The following is a 25,756-nucleotide window of genomic DNA, read 5'->3' on the forward strand; positions in this document are numbered from 1 at the left end:
TGACCTAGGTGACCCAGTGGCCTCCAAACCTCCTCCACCTCCTCCTGGAGAGCTATACCATACTGCAGGTTCCAACCTCCACCTAAATCTAACACACCCCCATTCAGCCAATCAAAGGCTTCGGAAGACAGCGGTTGGATCCAATCAGTGGGAAGGGATCGTAGTGGGTAACTGCATTGGCCTACCTGTGGTTCTAATAAGAGCATCGTGAACGGAAGTGTTGTTTGTGTGTTTGGCCACTTGATGGCAGTGGTGTGTGTGTGTGTGTGTGTGTGTGTGTGTGTGTGTGTGAGAGAAAGGCATGGGCCCAAAGGCCCTGATGGGCTTCTTTCACAGGGCTTCTTCTATGGGCCGATCACTGAACTGGCATCCTCTCAGAACTCTGGTAGAACGGTGTCTCAGGCTTCAGGCAGCATCTTCATCACCATTAGGTGGAGGAATTTGTGGGAGGAGCTTTTAGAATTAGAGCTTCAGACGTCAAATCGGAGCAGAGCGTATTTCCATATCTGTCCTAATAAGGAGATGTTTGGAAAGTGAGCACGTAGAAATGAACGATGGCTGTTAGTGGGACGTGAGGCCACACCAATCTGGACCTTGAGTGGAGAAGCCTGGAGAATGGAGGATAAGCTTCCTCTGGTTTTGCTGAGCGTTTCTGCGGTCGAGTGGTTTCAGTGTGTGTGTGTGTGTGTGTGTGTGTGTGTGTGTGTGTGTGTGTGTGTGCTCTTTCTTAAGGTTTCTTTCCAATGAATGCTCTCTCTTCTCAGAGCTGTAAACCGACTCTCAGCATGAACGGACCTTCCTGCCAGTTGGCGTCAACCAGCACCTTCCGTCGTCTCCAGTATGAAAAGAAGCCAAATCAGAAGTCTGCTGTGGGCGAGCGAGCGAGCGAGTGAGTGAGACCCTGGCTGCCCCAGACCTCCACCTCCTCCTCCAACCAATCCTGGACTGGCTTTTGTTACTATGTAAGCTCAGGGATAGAGCGTTAGCTTGTGGTTAGCATGTAAGCTCAGGGATAGAGCGTTAGCTTGTGGTTAGCATGTAAGCTCAGGGATAGAGCGTTAGCTTGTGGTTAGCATGTAAGCTCAGGGATAGAGCGTTAGCTTGTGGTTAGCATGTAGGCTCAGGGATAGAGCGTTAGCTTGTGGTTAGCATGTAAGCTTATGGAGAGGCGCTATTTCTGGGTTAGCATTTAGGCGCTAAAGTGAAAGCCTTACTTCTTGGTCGGCACAAGGGTCGAGCTTTAGGTCATGGTTAGCATTTTAGCTCCAGGATCAAGAGTTACTGAAGGACATGCAGTAAAAGTACACACACACACACACACACACACACACACACACACACACACACACACACACACAGCCTGCTGTTTGTTCGGTATTGCACTTTATTCCGTTCTGCAGACGGGTCCAGACTCCTCAGGGCTTCTGGAGCTCTCCGCTCGGGCCGAAAGCTTTATTGCTTTTCTCTTCACGTTTTAACGGCACTGCAGCGAGACTCCGGCCGAACCCGGCTCCGCTCGGAACGCCGCTGTTCGTAGCACTCCGAGAGGGAACACTGAACTTCTCAGAGTAGAAAAAAACAACAACAACAACAACAACAACAGGTGAGGGTGGGAGTTTCTGACGGGACGGGAACACGGCGCTGCGTCTGCCTTCATACTGACCCGGGAAATGGAATGATGCAAAAAAAAAAAAACACACATTAAAGACCTGGAATTTACAAAAGTGAAAGTCTGGAATCGTGAGAGGTGAGTTGCTGGCACTGTCGGTCGGTCGGTCGGTCGGACTGTCGGGAGGTGGAGGAGCAGGTGAGTGGAGTCGTCGTGTGGTCTCGTGCCTGGGTCACATGACCTCAATGGTCCAGGATGCGTAGGTTTCCGGAGACGATTTTGTTCTCCAGCATCGATCCAGCCGGGATGTCGATCCGGTCTCCGTGATTGGCTATAATGATGACCGTTCCCTAGTCGGGGTAGAGGGTCAAAGGTCAGAATGACACTGATTAGGTTGCGCACTTATAAGGGGTGGTTTGATTTAACAACCGAATTGATGCAATCATACAATCATCTGGACAAAAATATTGGGACACCTGCTCGATCTATATCCTGCCTTTGTTGAAGTATCTGTCTCTACTGTCCAAGGAAGAGGGCTTTGCATCACATTTGATTGATTACAGTCAGCAGCGAATTCAGGTGTTGGAGGATGTGACTTGTTTACACTCGCAACATCAGCCTGGGAGCCTTCCATAACTTGTTAGCCGCGTTAGCTTGTTAGCACAGTAGCTCAGGGGTGAATCTAAAGAAGCTAAACAAGAAGGGGCGACAAGAGTGTGTCTTACCTTCAGCGAGACGTGCTTCCCGAACGTGACGTCTCCAGACACGGTCAGGTGGTCCAGCTCCAGCATGTCCGGAATGCTCTCGAAGCGGGTCAGGTACTCCTGAACCTGCACGGGCCATAAATAAATTAAATGAATAAAATGTAATAAATAAATAAATAAAAACAAGAACATCAGTTTCACAGGCCCTAACATAGAACCCTGAGGTACGCCACATTTTTGTCCTGATGGAGCCCTTTTGTACGGTTCCGCCGTGTTGTGAAGAACCCCCGCCGATCCTCTAAACTGTTCACGGCCACCCCGAGCAGGGCGATGTAGATCCAGGTACTGTCCGGACACAGAGCGCATGCTAATGCCGGGTGTAAACGGGCCCATGAGGGTTCTCTTGTTGGCCCAGTGTTTTAATTTTCCCTCTGAAACAGAACTTTGTGTTCTTATGCTCTGGCAGAGACGCAGAGAAGGTCCTCCACCCCGCCGAAACTTTTCTGCACACTCTTTTTATTTATTTATTTATTTCTTCAGTGCAGAAGACGAAAGCCGCGGAGCTGATTTGTCGGGGGTGGGTTTGCGTGGCACATCGCGGCCCTCTGCTGACCTGTAGCTCCACTAGTCGAGTCCCTGTAGAGCAGGAGAGTGGCAGAGTGCTGCTCTAATGAGGCTGGCCTACATACAGCTGTCTGTTCTAGCCCAGCACACACACACACACACACAGAGAGGACACCATGCAGGGCTGGGAACTAAAGGACTGGGAATAAATTCACTGTGTCCAGAGCTGTCTTGGTGAGTGCAATGCAATGAGAGTGCTTGCTTTTTAGAGGCGTCCCATTAATTATGTCACAACACCTAAAACTAAAACACATTCAAATGTATATCCCCTTATTCATCCCCTTGGCCCCTCACACACACTAAAGTTGTCTATTCGAGTGTGTGGTTGCTTTAGCATAAAGAATTTAGTGGCACTGAGCACTGGGTTATTGATCACACACATGGTTGTGGGTTCGATGGCCATGTCAGTTGCCATGCTGCCACTGTTGGGCCCTTAAGCAAGGCCTCTAACCCTAACCTTGACCCCTAGGTTTATTATTCCGTGATTAATCCTTATGCAGAAAATGTATTGTTTAGTTTGGTAACTGTTTAGTTTGGCATAGCTTGTGGAGCCCCCCTGGGTTCTATTTTAGGACCTATGAGGCTGTTTAATGTTAATTATGACAGTAATGTAGTTACTATAGTTACAGGAATGTGGGCCACAGGGTTCGAGGTGTTCGAGGTGTTGACCCTCTATGTTCTAGGGGGTGCTGTAGAGAACCATGTTTGTAAGAGAGCATGGTTCTTTATGCAACCTAAAGTGGTTCTTCTACCACAGCAGGGGGTTTTGGGAACTTTACAGAGCATTGCTTAATGAACCCTTTAAAGCCAGCTCTGAGTGGTCCAGTGGACTACAGGGCTGCCACTATAAGCTCAGGGATAGAGCGTTAGCTTGGGGTTAGCATGTAAGCTCAGGGGTGGAGCATTAACTTCGGGTTAGCACATAAGTTTAGGGATAGAGCGTTAGCTTGGGGTTAGCACATAAGCTCAGAGATAGAGCGTTAGTTTGGGGTTAGCATGTAAGCTCAGGGAGAGAGCGTTAGCTTGGGGTTAGCACGTACGCTCAGGAATAGAATGGTAGCTTGGGGTTAGCACATAAGCTCAGAGATAGAGCATTAGCTTGGGGTTAGCATGTAAGCTCAGGGATGGAACATTAGCTTGGGGTTAGCATGTAAGCTCAGGGAGAGAGCGATAGCTTGGGGTTAGCGCGTAACTCAAGGATAGAGCATTAGCTTGGTGTTAGCACATACGCTCAGGAATAGGCCGTTAGCTTCAGGTTAGTATGTAAGCTCAGGGATAGAGCGTTAGCTTGGGGTTAGCATGTAATATCTGGGATAGAGCGTTAGCTTGGGGTTAGCGCGTACGCTCAGGGAGAGAGAGCGTTAGCTTGGGGATCGGGCGTTAGCACATATGCTTAATGAGGGGTGAAAGGGGAGGTGATGCTGTTCAGATGTGCTGATTGGTTCTTCCTCTCGTGCAGTGTGTCTTCGGTGCCGGACGTTACCTTGGTGAAGGAGCTGCCCAGTTTGACGTGGGGCGTGGTGGGGAACTCCCTCTTCTCGCTCATGGTGAGAGAGCCCGCCTCCAGGCTGTACAGGTTGGACATGACCAGTAGGAGGTCGGAGGTGGTTTTGACGGGCAGGAAGCGGCTGCGGGGGACGTTGATGCCCAGAGCGTTGTCGAAGCATTTGATGGCGGCGCCCACGGCCGTCTCCAGCTGGATGACGTTCAGACCGCCGTTTAGAGTCTAGAGAGAGATCGGGTTCGAGATTAGAGTCCTACACTCTGCAGAGACAGGACTTTCATACTGATTCATACCTCAGAATTGAACCCTGTGCAGTGAGGTCTCCTCGATGTGGAGGTTCTTAGACCCCCCCCACCTCACCTTAGGATTCACTATGATTTCCAGGTCCATTGCGTTCTGCTCCTGCAGCCTCTTGATGGCGGCCAGGCTGATCCACAGGTTGTTGGTGTTGAAGATTTTGAACTTGGAGACGGATTTGAACTCATCGACGTGGGCTTTGGGCACCTGGGCGATCTCCAGTAACCTCAGCTTGCCCTCGTATTGGATCAGGGTGCCTCCCTGGAGAACAAGCACATGGTCAGGACATGGTCAATACCTGCAAACAGTCCGGTTCTTCACTAGCTAACCCCATGCTAAAGCCCATGCTTATCTGCTCCAAGAGGGTCCTATTCTATTGGCAGTACTTCTCTACAGTGTCCGCTGAATGCATTCATTTGAAGGGGTGTCCATAAACATCTGGACATGAAGTGTATTAGCATGTGGCTAGAGTATGAAACCCCTATGAACCAGTAATGGCAGAGAATAGCCCACCAAGTAGCATGGTGCTAACTTCTTGACCCTCTGTGATCTAGAACATGGACTACAGCCTGCAGCACAGCTAAGAACTGTGGCTGGAACCCATTTAACTACACCGCCTGAGTAAGGCTTGCAGTTTGCACGATGCTAACTGGTGTACATAAGCTTCTATTAGTTGTTAGCTACATTAGCTAAAAAAAAATAATCATTGTGGAATCATCTGCAGCTCGGTTACGACTGATGATTGCTCTCTCACCTTCACGTCAGCTCGGGTCTTGTCCGTCACCTCCATGACGAACTCGCAGCGCTTGCCGTTGGGCTGACTGACCAGGTGGTTGAGGATGTGCAGGTCCACCGTAGCGCCCAGGTTATCGATGTTGGACACAAAGATGTACTCCTTGCCCTCGGCGATCAGCTGCTCCAGCAGGCCCGAGTTGTAGAAGCTGGCATAGATGTCCCCGTGGCCGGGGGGGTACCAGCCGTCGGCGCTTTCTCCGATCATGCCCATGTCCGTCGCCACGGGCAACAAGGATTCCTTATTAATCCTCGGATATCTGCAGAGACAGAGCGAGGGGGGGGCGCGTTATTGCTGTTCCAGGATGATTCCAGCCTTTCTTGAATTTCTTTTCTTCAGATTCTCCACAAGGGGGCGCTAACAGCACTTAATTCACATTTCAGTCCAGCAATGAAAGGGAGGAAACTTGCGCGCACACACACACACACACACACACCAGTAGAATTTGACCACACATCAGTGCGATCACAAACAAAAAGATAAATTAGATTTTTTGTTATTTAATATTTAATTTTTTTTTTATTTATTTAAAAAATAATCCTTCAACCAATGAGCTGATTCGTTTGCCAACCAATCAGAATGCTTAAAAAAAGGCAATCAAGCCTTGATGGAGGAAATAAACCACTACGAAAGCAAATAGATATAAACAGCTATGCCAGGGGTGGTCCCACGATCAGAGAGGGTTGTTGGTTCGAATCCCGGTCATGCTGCTAGCCATCGGCAGCCAAAGCCCAGAGAGAGCGTTGTTGTTTTTCCCCAGAAACTGTAAATATTCCATTTAAGCAAAATTTTAAAAAATCTAATGTCTCTAATTTATATTTCAGTTTACAGAAATATAAAAAATCAAGATGCAAAATTACATAAAAATATAAAACTGCTGGTAATAAATCATTGCGCTTCACTTCATTTCTATAAGTCTATCAGATTTCTCCATGGTTTAAACCCTGTAGCTGCTTCTGTACACTGTGTGAGTAAAGCTGGATGAATGGACCAATAGAAACGCTCTAAAAATGTGGCGATTCACTGCTGGTCCACTCAAACGCGTAACTGGGTCAAAGCCCTCAGTTCTGGCTGAGCTTCTAAACCTCAGTCGGTGCTTTATCGGGTCGGGTCTGAGACACATGAGCAGCGTGGAGTTGCATAAAGCTGAGAATTTACTTTTCAGTCAAATATTAACATCATCATCATCATCATCATCATCATCTCCTCAACCCGCCATCAGTCTTAAACAGGCCAGAGCGTCCCGGTGTTTGAATATCTGAGCAGGAGTGAGCAGGGTCAGATCCTGCAGATCAACTGCAGTGTAGAATTGAGGTAGGGGTGTGTGTGTGTGTGTGTGTGTGTGTGTACCTGCTCTGGTTGAAGGTGTGGATCTTGACGCGGTGGTGTGTGTATTTCTGCAGGATCTTCCTGGTGTCCTCGTCTGTGTTGAAGGAGTTCATCAGGACCAAAGGGACGTCGGTGTTGTACGTCTTATTCAGGTGCTGAAGAAAACGATACCATTAGAAGATCCTCCAGATCACCACATGCCGGTCGGTCATTACTCAACATCCTGCTCTGAAGCGTCTGGAGTTACATCACTTCTATCATTCCTCTTTGATATCTGAGCCAGATCAGAGCCGTTAAACACAGCTGGAACATCACAACATGAAGTTCTACCTAATGTTCTGCATGAAGTTCTACCTAAGTTTCTACATGAAGTTCTACATGAAGTTCTACATGAAGTTCTACATGAAGTTCTACCTAAAGTTCTACCTAAAGTTCTACATGAAGTTCTGCCTAAAAATCTGCCTAAAGTTCTACATGAAGTTCTGCCTAAAGTTCTGCCTAAAGTTCTGCCTAAAGTTCTGCCTAAAGTTCTACCTAAAGTTCTACCTAAAAATCTGCCTAAAGTTCTACATGAAGTTCTACATGAAGTTCTACATGAAGTTCTACCTAAAGTTCTACCTAAAGTTCTACCTAAAGTTCTACATGAAGTTCTGCCTAAAGTTCTGCCTAAAGTTCTGCCTAAAGTTTTACATGAAGTTCCACCTAAAGTTCTACACAAAGCTTTACACAAAGTTCTGCCTAAAGTTCTGCCTAAAGTTCTACATGAAGTTCTACATGAAGTTCTGCCTAAAGTTCTGCCTAAAGTTCTGCCTAAAGTTCTGCCTAAAGTTCTACCTAAAGTTCTACCTAAAAATCTGCCTAAAGTTCTACATGAAGTTCTACATGAAGTTCTACCTAAAGTTCTACCTAAAGTTCTACATGAAGTTCTGCCTAAAGTTCTGCCTAAAGTTCTGCCTAAAGTTCTGCCTAAAGTTTTACATGAAGTTCCACCTAAAGTTCTACACAAAGCTTTACACAAAGTTCTGCCTAAGGTTCTGCATGAAGTTATGCGTTGTAAGTTCTATGGGAAGCTATTTATTCCATTTTAAACCCTAATATTAGTTTTTGCAATGATGCAATGAAGATATGCAATTTACAACAATGGAATTCATCCATATTGGAAATATTGGGAACGCTCACAGTCTGACAGTCTGATCTACATATTTAAGTCTCTATTTAACGTATTTATCATCACTGTTATGCCAAAACCTTCCATCTTCATTTTTGCCATTTTCACTTTTTGACAAAATATCAGTCGGTCAGCTGTTCTCTACATGATGTCAGAATTTCATGATGAACCAACAGACCAATGGAGTTTTTTTGTGTAACTAATGATGGATCGATGATATATTTATTATATTAATTCACTTACATTTCCTTTAGTATTTGATTCTTCACGGCTTCTGTAACCAGTCTCCCATCACTCTGTAACCATGACTAGCCCTGCAGGGTACTTGCGTGTCATTAGGACGTTGAAAAATCACCATATATCATCTAACAAGGATCCGTAGTGTGTGTGTGTGGGGTTCGAGTGCACAAGTGACGTGCGCCCTGCAGCCGAGAGCACACAGAGCTCTTTATACACACCGTATTTATACAGGAGGTGGCGGGGCTATCCGCTTACCCCTCCTAATAGGCCCAGGCAGACAGGAGGAAACCTGAGCCCATGGGGGGGGGGAGTAAAGCTCCAGCTGAGAGACACAGTGGTGTGTGTTCTGCTGCAGAGGGGGGGTTCTGCCCCTGTTGTACCCCCCACCCCTCTCTCTCTCTCTCTCTTTCCCTGCCCGGCCCTCTCTTACCCTCACTTTTTCATTCTCTTGGTCTGGCTCATGAGGACATTACAAAAGTGGGGGAAAGCCGTCCGCTGTTTTGGTACTGCTCCTTTAAGAGTGATATACAACGTGGAAGTGACCTCCACCGGGGTAACGAGGCTAATAAAGCCCCCCCAGCGGGCCGTCTGTGCCGTAGTTCCCTGTATACGGGCACTCTTGAATATTTACAAGGTTGAGTGCTCAATGCTGTAAGCTTGGCTAACCATGCCTGGATGTACTCAAAGTTCTACTTAAATTAAAGCAGCATTATGCGAGAATTGGTATTTCTTGCTGCTGGGCTCCCCCTAGAGTCTGGGAGTGTAATTTGTACTTGAGTCACCCAAAAAAAGGTGGAGGCCAAATTTCTTCTAACCCTAGTGTCCAACACTACCATGGTGAACATGGTTGTCTCGTCAAACTAAGACCCGAGACCTTCAGAGCTAAAAAGCCTTTGCCTTTAAGACTGATGATCTATGTCGGGAACCTCTGTTCTGATTGGCTGCCCTGTACCATGCCTCGTCCAGAAGCAGCATTTTCTAATTTCAGCACCAATGGAGTCCTACCTCGATCTGCTGGACGGTCAGGTCCAGGAAGGTGTTTTCGTTTCGGACGCTGATGAGGCTCTTCGGCCCTTTGCAGCCCATGCTGGTGCCCAGACCCCCGTTGAGCTTCACCACCACCAGCTTGTTCAGACTGTCCGCCACGTTCTCGGGCAGACCCCTCTCGCTGATCTTCTCATATGGCTGGATCTGAGGGAAAAACCAAGAGGGAACATCACTACCAACCAGAGAGCCCCCCGACCTCTGCCTCTGTCCCCTCGGTCCCTCTCTGTCCCCTCTCGCCATCTCTAGCTATTTTCTCTCTCTCCTTTCTTTATGTTTCTCTCGCTCATCTCTCTCTTTATCTATCTCTCTCTCCGGTCTCTCTCTCTCTCCCTCCTTTCTTTATGTCTCTCTCTCTCTCTGTCTCTCTCTCTCTCCCTCCTTTCTTTATGTCTCTCTCTCTCTCTGTCTCTCTCTCTCTGGTCTCTCTCTCCCTCCTTTCTTTATGTTTCTCTCGCTCATCTCTCTCTTTATCTATCTCTCTCTCTCTCTCTCTCTCTCTCTCTCTCTCTCTCTCTCTCCCTCCTTTCTTTATGTTTCTCTCGCTCATCTCTCTCTTTATCTCTCTCCCTCCCGTTTCCCAGAATGCTGCTGCCATGAAGCCAGATGTCCTCCAGATGAAACATCACTGAGTCAGAGAGGACACACACACACACACACACACACACACACACACACCATACGCGAGGTGGTCCCACTGAGACGGGGTGTAGGCTAATTCTTGCAGTGACGCTCTTTCTGACACAATGAAAACAAACAGGCCTGAGGCGAAGGGAAAGAGAGCGTAACAAACCACTGTGAAGGCCGGCGAGAGGAGCGGGGCGCGAGAAGGGAGCGGGGGGCGAGGGGAGCGGGACGAGGGGAGCGGGGCGAGGGGAGCGGGGCGAGGGGAACGGGGCGCGAGAGGAGAAGAGTGTGCTGGTGGGGGCTGACACTCAGTTCAGTTCACAGTTGAGAGTCACACTGTTTTCCAGACGAACCCCGGAGTCACCAGCGATTACCGGCCAATAAAACTCCCACAATGCCCTACAATCAGATGACATCACAGCCCGGTTCACTGGAAGACCTACACCCTAAAAACTGCTGGGTTGTTTTTTTCCCACCCAAATGCTGGGTTGAGTCGGCTGGGTGAGTCTGAGCTGTGGAGCAGTGGGAGCTGTGGTCTCCGGAAGGATGGTGGTGGTGGAGCTCCATCCAGTACTTTTGGGATGATGAGGTGGGGTGATGATCATTCGTCTAACACCCTGGACCGTAGAGACAGTTTCATTTCAGAATTTCAGAAGAAACACTGAATGAATGAGCAGCTGTGATGCTAATTGGAGTACATAGGCTTCCATTGCTTGTTAGCTACATTAGCCTCGCAGCTCCAGAGCAAAACTAAATAAGCAAACCTTCAGACTCCAAAAAATGACTCAGAAATTAGGGACAGGGAGGAAGATTAGCGTTTTCAGTGAAGCGGCCCTTTAAGGCCCCATTCTGGTGGCAGGTTGGTGGGCAGCCAGGTGTGAATGACCAGCGTACGCCTGCTTCAAACGCTGCCCGTCCTGACTGACATTTAAAGAGTGTGCTCCAGGCAGCAGATGGAGAATGGACTTCAGATCCTGTTTAAAGCTTCTCTGAGTTCCAGAGAGAGAGAGAGCGAGTGAGAGCACGCGAGAGCGAAAGTGAGAGAGAGAGAGAGAGAGACGTGTGGACACAGGCCTGAGGCACTTCACTGTTAAACTGCATGTTTTAATCTTAAACAGAATCTGCTCCTAAAACAGATCCAATTCTGTCAGAGTTGATTTAGTCAGCTGGAGTGTGTGTGTGTGTGTGTGTGTGTGTGTGTGTGTGTGTGTGTGGCTGACGGCTCACTGCTGCTACAGGCCTTTCAGTGACGCAGCACCGCACAGTCATTCCACCCTCACATTTCATTCTACACCCAAACGTAAAAAACTAACCCATCAAATTTCAACAGAATTCCCGTTCCGGCGTTCCAGGGGTCCGGCCAGAGCTCAATAGATGCATTAAGCATAAAAAAAAATTAAGCCTTTCCAAAGCCTAAAGCCCCTGTCTACTGGTTTTTCTTAAAAATATTTGAAACATTATTTCAATACTAGAAATAAGCCACATAATTAGCCTTTACCTATGCTATATTTAATATATATATTTATTAATCATAGGTAAAGACTCAACAATCCCAACCTGCAGCCCCTAATCACTTTGGTCAGATTTTGCCAATTTCATTTCATTTCAATAATTCAAAAATGATTTATTTATCACTAACCATGAACATTCTCATGGCCAAAAGCCATCAAATCCTCACAGCAATGTGTAGTGTAGTGTAAGGCCTAGTGTAAGACAAGGCAAGACACACACATACACCCCAGTGAAACACACACAGTGGACAGTGAGCACACTGTCCGGAGCGGTGGGCAGCCATTGCTGCGGTGCCCGGGGAGCAGAGAGGGTTAAGGGCCGTGCTTAAGGGCCCAGGTATTGAACTCACAACCCTGTCGGCAATAGCCTGGAGCTCTAACCGCTGAGCACCACTGCTACTGCAGTAAAGGGAAAAAACACAATCCCTAGATGACAAGCCTTGCTGTCAAACGCAACTCTGGAGCAGCAGGTGTCTACAAACTTTTGGACACGTAGTATATCTGCTGTCTTTTCTCAGAGCCCTCACTATCGAACCCAACAGCTCCGCTGCTCAGACGTCACGAGATCTTCAAATTAACCCAGTCAGAAAGCTGCGCATTCCAGCCTCACTTACCAAATCAGCTTATTAGCTTCCAGCCCAACACACACACACACACACACACCTTGATGAACATGCTACACGCTGGGCTGGTGAACTCCAAGACCCCAATTTGTTCACTTGCAACCAAGCGGCGTGATGAATCTGCAGGACCACTGCTTTGTTTCCAGACGTGATGCTGATGTCTCACACGCTACCTGTCCAAATGTTTGTGGACACCCCTTCTAATGCATGCATGCAGGTACTTTAAGCTGCACTTGTTGCATTGTTCAATTTTACTGTAAAAGAAAAATTATTTTATATATACATACACACACACACACACACACACACACACACATATACCGTAATACACTGTGAAATCGTCAAAATCCCTAGTCTCAGCAATGGGTGCTCCTTAAAACTGAGGAATTCCCTCATTAGAAGTGGTGTCCATAAACATTTGGACACAGTGTAATATACTTTTAATTTGAATCTCCCTATTGGTGGCTGTAATACAGCACTGTAAAGCAACAACCCAGAGAGAACGCTAGCCAGGCTAGTAAACTATAGCCTCCAAACATGGTGGTGGTAGTTTCACACACACACACTGTAATTGAGATCCTCCAACATAATTAAGGGTAGAACTCCAAACCCCATATGTACAGTACATTCCCAACAGCCCATTTTCTGGACGTTTTTCATCAGAAATGATCTACAGAAGTGGGCGAATAAGATATTAAATGCATGATTTTAGGTTGATGGTGCACGTATCAGCTGTGGCACATCAAAATTTGCTGCAGCCTGTTTTAAAAATTCAGTTATTCATAAACTGTTATTCATTGGGACGCAAATATTTAAATATTCCTATAGTTAATATAGGATGAGTGTATTTTCATAGTGACTACAAAGCTCTCTCAGAAGATTAGCGTCAGGCATAGCTGAGGTTACGGTGGGACTGGAGTAATGTTCTGAGAGGCAGGAGAAGAAAAGGCTGAACGATGTTTGACAAACTACTGCAGTTTACCCAGGCTTTCAAACCAGGAGTGAGCAGAGTGTACACAAGACCACATGTACACACACACACACACACACCTTCCACTAACCTATGACCAAGAAATGGGTCTACACTAGTTCATCAGATCACACTGGCTCAATGTCTGATATGTATTATTATTATTATATTACTACTAAACATGAACACTAATTTGCAGCCTGTGGCACTATGGGAGTCAATGGGACGTCTAAAAAGACTTCTGGGAAGTCACATGAAGCAGATCTATGGAAGCCACGTCAGCAGACGTCAACCGACTTCTGAGTAACTGATACAGTGAAAGCCATCCATCAGCATCCACACCCTATTATGATTGTATTTCATATATTTATGCAGGTATGCCCACATGAGAACAGGCAGAGAATGTATTTCCTCATGTCTCACATTTCTGCATTAATCAGCCAAAACCTATTAAAATCACACCCTACGCTTCCTGTAGTGTATTACAGTCTGTCAGAATGAGCCTGTGGATCATATGAACATCATAGAGCATTATAGAGCGCCCCCTACGCTTCCTGTAGTGTATTACAGTCTGTCAGAATGAGCGTGTGGATCATATGAACATTATAGAGCATTATAGAGCGCCCCCTACGCTTCCTGTAGTGTATTACAGTCTGTCAGAATGAGCGTGTGGATCATATGAACATTATAGAGCGTTATAGAGTGCCACCTACGCTTCATGTAGTGTATTACAGTCTGTCAGAATGAGCCTGTGGATCATATGAGCATTATTGAGCGTTATAGAGCGCCCCCTACGCTTCCTGTAGTGTACTACAGTCTGTCAGAATGAGCGTGTGGATCATATGAACATTATAGAGCATTATAGAGCGCCCCCTATGTTTCCTGTAGTGTATTACAGTCTGTCAGAATGAGCGTGTGGATCATATGAACATTATAGAGCATTATAGAGCGCCCCCAACGCTTCCTGTAGTGTATTACAGTCTGTTTGGGTGAAGAAAAGAGAGAGCGAGAGATGTATTTAACCACTACACAGTTTGTGGAACAAAAGACTTTTAATACGTGTTCCTGATACATGTTCCTGTTGCCTCTTGGGACGTGGAAGCGTCAGACAGAAGGAAGCGGCTCCCTCTATTCCCGGGCATTAGCCCTAGTGCTTTGCTTATAGCACGCCGCCCCATTTTAATATCAGGCTGCCTGAAATAACAGAGCTCAGCGGCTCTCGGTGGGCGTTTAATAACAACACGGAGCGCAGCGATATTGCTGTGGGCCATAATAATACCCAGAGCTGGGAAATGAACCGCTACAGCCTCCGCACCACGCGCTCCCCTGAGTCTGCTCACGCTGCATCGCTTCAACCCTCAGGAGGAGTTCACCGAGCCTCGCCGAGCTTTACTTAACCCTGTCAGACTGAACGCGTGGCTGCTGACACGTTCCGCAAACTCACAGAACTTTGGCATAACCAACCACTGGAGAGAACCACGCTCCAGACTCCATGCTAAAGGGGTGGACTGTGTAATCAGACTTACACGCTAAACATGTGGGGCTTCAGAGTGGTGCAACTGTCTAAGCGCTGGCCTGCTCATCAAGAGATTGCCAAGAGCTGCTTTCATCACAGCTGCGAGCCCAATTTTGTGCAATTACTGTATATGGTTGCAAGAACAGTCAGCTCTGAGGTTTGAGGCTGACGCAAGAAGATCAGACACTAGAGCAGGGTTCACCGACCAACCTTTCAACACAACAACTGGAAAAGCAACCAAAACAAGAACGAAATGAGACACAAAAACCAATTGAGACACAATATCCACCGCCTAGCAACCCCATAGCAACGACCTGGGCAGTTCACTTTACTGATCATCCAACGCAAACCGAATCTACATTAGAAGTCATGTTCTTCACCCTCGTCACGGTTTCCTGCCTCACTATGGCTCGGATGGCTTGCTGCCACAAATAAGGACTATCCTGGGCACTAGAGCTCAGGCCTCAACCCTCAAAGACCCTCAAACGTCACGACCAGTCCAATAATGATACAGGTTTTAGCGTGTATGTGGTGGTCTTACCGAGTCTTCTGGGGGTCTGTTGATTTTGGCCCATTCCACCGAAGGCCCCTTCACCTGCAGGAACCTGTGGAACAGCTTCTTAAAGCCTTCAAAATCCTTCTTCGAAATCTGTAAAAAAACAGAGATGGGTTTTATGGGTTTATTATAAGGGCTGGTACAATGCAGTGCTGTGAACTGAAATATTAATATAGAATATAGACTAAATATAGTTTCTATATTAATACGGCCTTCTGTATTACCTATGCATCATGTGTTCTTAGCGTCCAGACAAAATGACACCAGCGTTGAAAACAGTGCAGCTGCATTCTTGAATACGCAATATTGCATTCATTTATTGATTTCATGTCATGGTTATTATTATAATTATTGTAATAATTTGCTAGCATGGACCACGCTCTGAGATTAAACTGAAGGGTAGACTTTCCTATGGTGCCTTAAAGTGGCCCAGGCCAAACAGCATTTCTGCTAACGATAACCTGGTCCGTTCTCTCAGCGTAGCGTAATCAGCTGCCACGTTCCCAACTCTTCAGTTAGCCTTTTTTTTTTTTCATCCCTCCGCTCGTCCGGAGCTGAAAATAATCCCACCTAACTCCTTAATCCCTTCCGCATTAAGACGCGAATGAGTGAAGCTCTGCTTCTGAATTATGGCACTGCTGCTGGCGGCGGCAGCTGCGGTGGCAGCTATCGCAACATCGCCGGCTCTCGAAGAAACATCATTAAAGGAGTAGTCGGGTGAAAAACCTCAATGCCACGCTTCCCACCAATCATCCCCACCCCAGAAATGTTTGGGAACTCATTTAGTTTTACACAGGAGCAACAACTGCGAGCTAGCTAATGTGGCTAACAAGCTGCCCCATCCATCACTTAGCGCTGGACAAACCAGTTGCGTAGCCAGAATCCCAGTGGGTCAGCGCTATAATTTTGGTCTATATTTATAATTGACCAACCAGGGAATTGACCAATTTTTCCCTAAAAAACCTGGCAACGGGCCAATTTCTTATTTAGATTTTTTCTTATTTTAGTTTTAGGTGACTTACTTACTTACATGGCTTTTTCTTTGTTCAGTTAGGCTCATTATAGAGTCAACAACATCCTTTATATTGCGAGTCTGGCAAACCGTGGTGCAGCATCTTCTATACAATCTAATACAAATGTGTGAGGACTTAGGCAAGCACTTAGCATGACGCTAACTGGTGTACATAAGCTTTCATGACCTTGATAAATCCACCAGCCTCCAGCTCCAGTACTTATCAAAGGCCGAGGATCAGCTTGGCTGTTCCTTGGCTAAGTTTGCCCAACTACTCTATACTAGAAAGCTAAGCATGGGTGGCGATACTGTCTAAGCGTTGGCCGTAAATCAAGAGATAGACGCTGTGCTCGATCCTCGGTGGGTGGTCATCCCTGTGCCTCCATCACTCAGCGTGGGTGATGCTAGCCAGCGCTGGCGTCTGTAAGCAGTCTGTGAGCAGACGTCTCCTCCGAGCGTCTCGAGCTCCAGGGGCGTTTGTGTTAGCAGCCGGTGGAAATATATGTGGAGCTCCGGGAGATTCATGTGACTTGAAGAAAGCTCATGTTAGCATGTTAGCATTTACACTCCTGGTGCTGGTGGCTTGAGCTTTTCAAGGAGAGGGTAGGAGTTGGCTATTTACCTCCAGGACGGGGGGGGGGGGGGGGGGGTATTTATGAAACGCTAGCTGATGCAACTGAACTGGCAGATAGCACTGTCCACTGATATTGTGTCCTAGCTGGTGGGTGGATGTGGACACCGCTAAAATTGGGGTAACAACTGGGGGGATAAAGCAACAATCCAACCCTCTGGTCCTGTAAAGAGGTCTACGTGACCTTTGTGTAGGTTTCTGTTGGCTGATGGTTAGGCGTGGTTTACCACTGCGTACACAAGGCCTGGGACGTAAGACCTGCTCACCACTGAAGTCATTGGCTTGCTCTGCAGAGTGGGCGAGGGTATAACACAGTGTAAACATTAGCCCTCAGGGCTGTGGAAGAGGGTGAGGCCTGGTTTTCCAGAAGGAGCCTGCGTTAATGATCTGACGAGTACGTGGCGTACGATTTCTGACACACTCTACTGTCCCCTTTTTTCCTCTGTAAACTTGTTTGGATTAGCTGGGTGTGCCTCACACTGGCGTAACCAGTGGTGAATATGGATGTACGCGTGACTGTATGTATGTGTGTGTGTGAGTATGTTTGTGGTCTGTGGGCAGTGAATACACCACAGGATGGCACAGTTTCTCAGTACGTTTGACTGTGGTGAGTGCGTTTCTCAATACAAGAATCCAATCCAATCAAATCCTCACAGCAATGTTCCAATATCTACATAGAGGCCGTTTACATAAGGGGGAACAAGCCCCCGGTTAATACCACAGACCAATCCCATACTATCTTCAGCACTATAAGCCTATACTGTAGTCCAGTGAGGACAGTGGTGCTCACCTCAGCGTCGCCCCCTTTGACCGTGCCCAGCAGCTTCTCCAGCTCGGTGAGCATGGAGCTCTCCAGCTGCTGCCGCATCACTTCCTGAAACTGGGCCATGGAGCTGTCCGGCACCCACTTGCTCACACCTGCAAACACATCAAAACACACATACGGTTCATCTTAGCTCATAACGGGCACGTCATTAACCTCGGTAAATAAATATAGTACTGAATAATAAACAGCAGCTACTGAATAATTTACAATATAGTGAATAAGTCATAATATACTGAATAAGTCATAGCAGGCACTGAATAACAAACAGTGTTTGCTGAATAATTCATAGTAGATACTAAATAATTCATAATGGATACTGAAAAATTCATAGTGGATTCTAAACGATTCGTAGTAGATTCTGAACGATTCGTAGTAGATACTGATTGATTTGTAGTAGATTCTAAACGATTCGTAGTAGATTCTGAACGATTCATAGTAGATACTGAATCCTTTATAGAGGATCCTGAATAATTCATAGTGGATCCTGAATAATTCATAATGGATACTGAACGATTTATAGTAGATTCTGAATGATTTGTAGTAGACACTGAATCCTTTATAATAGATACTATACGATTCGTAGTAGATACTGAATCCTTTATAGTAGATACTGCACGATTCATAGTAGATTCTGAATGATTTGTAGTAGACACTGAATCCTTTATAATAGATACTATACGATTCGTAGTAGATACTGAATCCTTTATAGTAGATACTGCACGATTCATAGTAGATTCTGAATGATTTGTAGTAGACACTGAATCCTTTATAGTAGATACTATACGATTCGTAGTAGATACTAAATCCTTTATAGTAGATACTAAATTATTCATAGTGGATCCTGAATAAGTCATAATGGATCCTGAACGATTCGTAGTAGATACTGAATGATTCATAGTAGATTCTGAACGATTCATAGTAGATTCTGAACGATTCATAGTAGATACTGAATCCTTTATAGAGGATCCTGAATAATTCATAGTGGATCCTGAATAATTCATAATGGATACTGAACAATTCATAGTAGATTCTGAATGATTTGTAGTAGACACTGAATCCTTTATAATAGATACTATACGATTCGTAGTAGATACTAAATCCTTTATAGTAGATACTGCACGATTCATAGTAGATTCTGAATGATTTGTAGTAGACACTGAATCCTTTATAATAGATACTATACGATTCGTAGTAGATACTAAATCCTTTATAGTAGATACTAAATTATTCATAGTGGATCCTGAATAAGTCATAGTAGATACTGAATCCTTTATAGCAGATACTGAATAATTCATGGTAGATACTGATATAGTAAAATCATGTTTTGCTTTTGTTGTTTTCACTTTTTTACATCACAGAAAATAACAAGCGGCCCTTTACCGCCTGTCAAAGCCAATGCTAGAAGCTATGAATGCAGTTTTCCCCTCCTGTACAGATAAAGTTACTATTTACAGAGCTCAGGTATGTGACCCGACAGCCTTGCCTGGGAAAGCTCAGGTGTCTTTTCTAAATAATTGTAATTATAGCTGGAAGGTCGGGTGTAGCAGGGGTGTAAACCGTTTTTTTTTTTTGGCGGCTGAAACAAACGCATAATCGATTCTCACAATTACATTCCAATTATTCCAGTACTGACAAAGAAAAAAGTCCAGATCAGACAGGTCGGACTGGTCTCATCTACTTTCATTTTCATTCCTGTATCAGACCCAGTCATCAGGAGGCAGGAAAAACAGCTATTGCTGAAGCTGTGCCTTAAACGGCTGCCTGGCGTAGCAGTCAGGACCCTGCCCTGTGAACATCTGTGTGTGATCAGTGCAAATGAAGCTCCCATGAGTTAGAGGAAAGCTGAATCCACTGTTCAACCTTTCTTCTAGCTGCCACAACCGTAACGTACAATCAGCTACCATGAACAATAACTGGAACATCTCGTTGCACCAAAAACCGGTTCATTAACAAATACAGTCAGAGGGTGGAGATAGATAGATGGAGCAGATAGATATGGGCTGAAAGACGCTGGAGTGTTTCTTGGAATAGTAGTACACCATGATTGCTTCAGCTCATAGTGACTGGACCATCGTGAGCTCATCGTGATCCAGGCAAATGAAAAAAAAAAATCTCACATATGGATCCATTTAAGAACAGCCCCTGTCAGTACCCTGTCCTACTTTAGGACTGGGTACTGAACCAACAACCCTATGATCAATGCTCAATAACCCAGCGCTCTGTCTATGGAGCCACCACTGTCACACTGTCAAGCTATCAATCATACTGTGCCAATGTGACATAGGTTTTCATGATAACAATAAATATGGTCACACATGGTCTGCCATCCTCTACTCCAGGACCAAGATGGGGTATTGAACCTACAACCTTGTGATCAATAATCTATAACCCAGTGCTCTATTCACTGAGTTACAAAAACAACCCAAAAAAATCAACCCAACTATGACAATGTGATGTAATTTACCACAATAATGATAAATATCATCACACTACCCACCCCTACTCCAGGACCATGCCTGGGTATTGAACCCACAACCCTGTGATCCGAACAGTCTGGACTGTTGATGTTGAACCCCTAACACACAAACTATGAATCCATAATCTGTCAAGATAACAATACCACCCACTCCTACTCCAGGACTGGGTATTGAACCCACAACCTTGTGATCGATAATCTATAACCCAGTGCTCTATTCACTGAGTCACAAAAACTATCAACCCAACTGTGACAATGTGACGTAATTTATGACAATAACGATAAATATCACCACACTACCCACCCCTACTCCAGGATCATGCCTGGGAATTGAACCCACAACCCTGTGAACTGTAACCAGCAGTGCTGGGAAGTATGTTAATACTGTAAGACACTGCAGGGGCTCAGCTATTTCGAAACGCCTGTACTCGGCTTTCAGCAACCTATTACTGTCAAAGCTGAGGCTCATGAGCTTGGAAAAGCAACCACACACATCTGTATGTGCATACCAGCCAACAAAGGACCCTCTGTACGCATGACGTCAGTGGGCCTGTTATAGGTTATAGGTTCCAGAGCCTCAGTCATGCACATGAACATCTGCTAAAAGACCTGGCAACCCAGATCTCTCAGGCTAGCATTCCCTGTATGATAGTTCCCCACCGCCGACTCTAAAGTGTTCCGGTACCTTCTGAGAGAACGTCCCGCACTGCTGTGGGCTGGGGATAATGTCCATTCATGATGCCTAGAGGACACCAGAGCGTGCTCTGCTCGAACACAGCAGTAAAAACAAAGGATCGGAACCGGATCGGGTCCAAAATAGCCGATACTTGCTCTGGTAAAATACACCTGGAACAGCCCCAATCCCGACCAACTGTAACGGATCAGAACTTCCCTGATTAAGATAATATTAACTGGTAGAGAGAGAGTGTTTAGTGTGATGCACGCTCTACCCTTTTTGGGGGGTGGAACTAAAGTACTGCATTGACAGAAGTATTCAGACACCTTTAGCAGTGATCACAGCCTCCAGTCTTCTTGGGTACGACGCCACAAGGTTTGCACACCTGGATTTTGGGGAATTTCTGCCATTCTTCTCTGCAGAGCTTCTCAAGCTCGGTCAGGCTGGACGGGGACAGTCGGATGACAGCTATTTTCAGGTCTGGCCAGAGATGTTTAACTGCGTTCAAGACAGGCCTCTGGCTGGGCCACTCAAATACATTCACAGAGTTGGCCCTAAGCCACTGCCGTGTTGTCCTGGCTGTGTGCTTAGGGTCATTGTCCTATTGCAAGGCGAACCTTCGGCCCAGTCTGAGGTCCAGAGTGCTTCAGGGGCTTTCACGTGTCTTTTACTTTCACGAGGCTTCAGTGATGGTTGACCTTCTGGAAGTTTCTCCCATCTGCACACAGGATCTTTGGAGCTCAACCAGAGTGACCACTGCGTTCTTGGTCACCTCCCTTTCCAAGGCACTTCCTCCCTGATTACTTAGTTTGGTGGGGCGACCTGCTCTAGGAACGTTCAGGACAGCAGCCTTCTCCAGAACTGCTCCAGGTCAGCTGTGAGACCTTATCAATCAATAATCAATTGAAATGTACCACAGGTGGACTCCAGTCAAGGTGTAGAAACATCTCAAAGAGGACCAAGAGACTTTGAAGGCCCCTAGAGCTACATTTTAAGTGGCATAGCAACTTAATAAAGGAGTCCTGAGGGTCTGAGGTGAAATTTTCGTTTTTCCTTTTTAATGAAATGTATTATTAGAAATTAATACATTTGCAAAATTTTAAAGATTGTTATTATTATTCTATTTTATTATAATTATATATAATAATTAAAAATATATACCTATATACATTTATTATAGATATGCACATCTATATGGTTGCCTTAACTTTTATTTTTAAGTGTATTCCTAATATTAGCCGATTAGCTTGGCCTGCCTAAACAATACAGATTAAAATGACCTTAAAATTATATTAAAAATGTCATTTTTTGCCATTTCAGTCACAGGAAAACAGAGTTTTTAAAGGAATATGACTAAAAATAGACTCGAGTTTCCTAACAACGCTAAACCTACAACTACATCAAACAGCCGAACCGGCCACAGTCCACTGGGCTGGTGTTTTCGCTGTGTTGGGATGATGGTCAGAAGTAGGCCGGAGTGCTTGCTTATCTTGTGTGACATTTTAAAGTTCACTCTGATAGCAGGCCAGATTTCCTCCTGGTCATAAAACTCCTCACTAAAACTAAAGTCTAATCTAGTGAACCCCGCATCTAAGCCAAGATATGGTTACATAAGCTACAGCACAATTTGTTGACACTATGCAAATGATCACTGAGAGCCACAGGCTAGCTTCTTGCGTCGCATTCTTGTGGAATTTTGTGGAACCAAACAGAACCGAGGTCTTAAAGAGCCAGGGCGGCCGGTCCTCCAGCAGAACTGAAATATGATAAGTCCTGTATCGCTCGGTTTACTCAGGAACTACAGCAGGCTAGAAACACTGGCCGCTACAGTTTGGTGAATTAGACCATTTACTGAAACCAACAGAGTCCCATTCATTCAGATTTACTCATATGAATGTAAGTATGGATTCAGACCGGATCCAGATCCACTCTCGGCCTACGTCCCCCTCGGGTCTATTTTAGCCACTACCATTTATTAGTATTATTAATATTCAGCTCCTGGACGGCTGTTCAGTAGCTCACTCCTCTCACATCACTTTCTAGCGTTAACTTGACTCATCAGACCACACGACCCCCTTCCATCGCTTCCCACACTGCAGGTGCTGTTGACAGTAGACGGGGGTTAGAATGGGCTTAAACACTTCTGAGACTTGTGCCACAGCAGACCGACAGCCCTTTGTCAGTTCCCTGGTCCAGATGGGACAGTCTTCATCACCCACACAAATCGATGAGCTTTGGGCGCCCGACAACCTGTGATAGCCAGGTCCAGTTGCCTGGGCTCTTCATGCTGCCCATTTCACGCTGACTACTGAAGGTAGCTACCGTCCAACAAAGGTCCCAGACCTTCACATGTCGCCCTGTTGCCACATCATCAACGCTCTTTACCTTAACTGGGAGTGGTCTTAATGTTTTGGCATATCTATGCCATGCTTCAGAGCTGGAAACCCAGCGCTTTCCTCTGAGCGCCGCCTCTATCCATATAATATGGATATGTATCTATATACAGGACCCTCTATACATTACTTAAAATTACCAGAAAATAATTACATATACTTTCCAAATGCTGTGAAAGCTAAAGTTTTTTTTTTATATAAATAAATAATTTATACTAATTAATTAGGGTGAAATACCAAATTAAGAGTAGTGCCTCCAGTCAGAGCCCTGTCCTCCAGTGTCTCCCAGCTTACCTTCCACATAGAGAGCCATCCCTGCTGAGAGTCCGTCTCCCTGCTGCCTCCCTCAAACAGCCGAACCGCGGCTCCTCCTAACAAGCGCTGCCCTACTACTGCGCCTCAGTCCGGGCTGCCCTCTGTCCTCAGCGCCGCCGGAGCTGCGAGCACTCGGTCAGCATGTGAGAGTCCGAAAGATCAGCGGATCGATGTCCCTCCGCCCACCGAGGAGCAGTCCAGAGCGGGCAGGAGCTAAGAGCAGGACCCACACCCGCCTTCACTCATACCTCAGTACAGGGGGGGGGGGGGGGGCAGCGCTGAATGCAGAAGCAGGACATGGTGTTTTCTCTCTCTGCTGGACTGTAAAGCTCAGTCATCACAGCGCCAGACCTGCTTCACTTCAGGCTGCGTCCCAATCCTCAAACGAGGGCTCTACAACACTTCGCTAGCCAGAGTGCAGCAGGGTCAAACACTCCAGCTAAGCAAGTTAGGGTAAGCTGGCCCTAACCTAGCACACACACACACACACACACACACACACACATTACTCGCTGCTGCTCTCGAAACATGTAAGAGCACAAATATTAGTTTTATTATTATTATTATTATTATTAATACTAATACTAATAATAATAATTATATATATATATATATATATATATATATATATATATATATATATATATATATATATTTATTTGCCTCTACCATTTTCGATTCACACTATTGTTATGATTAGAGCTAATATGATTTCAATATCTAACCATTGTAAGAACAAAAAAAAAACTATCAATTGTGTAACAAAAACACAGAGCCCCCAAAAGCTTCATGATATACATTTTTAAAGAAATTTAATAAATTGTTTCCTCCACTTAATAAATAGTTTCTTCAATTTCATTGATCCGCCACATTTATCATATTTATATTAGTTTTCTCAATTTAACAAATCATTCCCTAAATGTAATAAATCATTCTCTAAATTTAATAAATCATTCCCTAAATGTAATAAATCATTCTCTCAATTTAATAAATCATTCCCTAAATGTAATAAATCATTCCCTAAATGTAATAAATCATTCTCTAAATTTAATAAATCATTCCCTAAATGTAATAAATCATTCCCTAAATGTAATAAATCATTCTCTCAATTTAATAAATCGTTCCCTTGATTTAACAATCCATTCCGTCAACTTAATAATTTTTTCGAGTCTCAAAATATAATTTTTCTGACTCTTTAGGGGCTCCGTACAGTTGTACCCGGACCCATACTAAAACCACAGGGTCCCTAAACACTGAACGCACTGGTGCACTGCTGGGTTCAGACGAGCCCTAACCAGAGTGCACTACCTAGGGCGCATGTTCGCAGACGGGAGCGCAGCCCACGTCGGCTCAGCGCTCTTCCTCCCTCTGTGTAACCCCGCCCCTCTCCTCGCCATTCAGAAATGAAACATTTACCAAAATCCCCAAAGTCATGAGTGTTTACAGCACGCGAGGAAACCTCCTCCTCGCGCCGCGTCACGTTACAAAAGGGGGTTAGGAAGTACACAGGAACCACAGAAACACTCCAGCCTTAACGCGCCCTTCGGCTCGTGCGCATTCGGCTCGTGCCCACCGAATGACACGTAGCACAACATTAGCTTTCATTAGCGTGAAACGGTGGACGCGCGCGCTCACGTTTAATGGCAGTGGTAAAAACGACCCGAGTAAACCCGGGGTAACCAAGGAGACCACAGTGCGGCTAATGAAGCAGACAGCGCGAGAGTGCGCTCGAGCGGGGCCTATTCGCGAGATGCACTGCATGCATCCAAAACACGATCTCATGCGCGTGCAAACAGAGATCAAAGTCCTCTCACCGCTGAAGGTCGAAGGACGCTGCTCTCGCTCTCTTGCTGAGGCTGAGGAGGAGGAAGAGGAGGAGGAGGAGGAGGATGATGATGATGATGATGTGTAGAGCAAGGGCAGTCCCCCCCCGTGTGTAGGTCGAGCTCGCGCGGCTGCGGAAGTGCAGGGCAGAAACAGCTGGAGGAGCACGTAGATCAGGGCAGCAGGAGGAGGGGGGCGGGGGGGATGGGGGGGGCGTGTGTTGGTTGGGGCAGACAGAGGAAGACCACCCACTTAAACGGGCTGTAAGAATTTATTTGTATGTCAGAATAGACATAATTAATAAGATGTGACGTAAGGAGGCTCGTGCACTGCTCTCGAGCAGGTGCGAGTTAACCCATTCATGTCCAACAACAATAAGGTGGCCCTTTAATGGATGGTTTTCTGGATGATCCCTCAATTAGAGGCACTTTTATTACCCCGGGTTATTATTTTTTAATATATAAATATATATACCAATATATATAAAT

General features: G+C 45.7%; 1 protein-coding gene across 2 annotated transcripts; it reads right to left on the reverse strand.

The window, feature by feature from the left end:
- Positions 1–1,361: 1,361 nt before the first annotated feature.
- On the reverse strand, positions 1,362–25,436 carry ugp2b (UDP-glucose pyrophosphorylase 2b). 2 transcript variants are annotated; one of them, XM_072690093.1, is made up of 10 exons: positions 25,259–25,436; positions 17,549–17,676; positions 15,101–15,208; positions 9,274–9,459; positions 6,882–7,015; positions 5,493–5,790; positions 4,802–4,999; positions 4,421–4,663; positions 2,335–2,439; positions 1,362–1,959 (listed from the first exon to the last, which is right to left on the reverse strand). In XM_072690093.1, the coding sequence occupies exons 2-10, from the start codon at positions 17,645–17,647 to the stop codon at positions 1,852–1,854; spliced, it is 1,479 nt and encodes a 492-aa protein (XP_072546194.1). In that variant the 5' UTR covers positions 17,648–17,676; positions 25,259–25,436; the 3' UTR covers positions 1,362–1,851. The 2 variants fall into 2 exon arrangements, with proteins under 2 accessions (XP_072546194.1, XP_072546193.1); XM_072690092.1 differs by lacking the exon at positions 25,259–25,436 and adding an exon at positions 23,424–23,699.
- Positions 25,437–25,756: the final 320 nt, after the last annotated feature.

Source organism: Salminus brasiliensis, chromosome 10 (assembly GCF_030463535.1).
Source record: "Salminus brasiliensis chromosome 10, fSalBra1.hap2, whole genome shotgun sequence".
Lineage (NCBI taxonomy): Eukaryota > Metazoa > Chordata > Actinopteri > Characiformes > Bryconidae > Salminus > Salminus brasiliensis.

What these genes read in the sequence shown, in the direction of transcription:
- ugp2b (XM_072690092.1), bottom strand. An exon ending in CACACCTTCAACCAGAGCAG is followed by an intron (nt 5,791 to 6,881) that starts GTACACACACAC and finishes CTGTCTCTGCAG; the next exon opens with ATATCCGAGGATTAATAAGG. An exon ending in TGGGCAGCTCCTTCACCAAG is followed by an intron (nt 2,440 to 4,420) that starts GTAACGTCCGGC and finishes TGGCCCGTGCAG; the next exon opens with GTTCAGGAGTACCTGACCCG.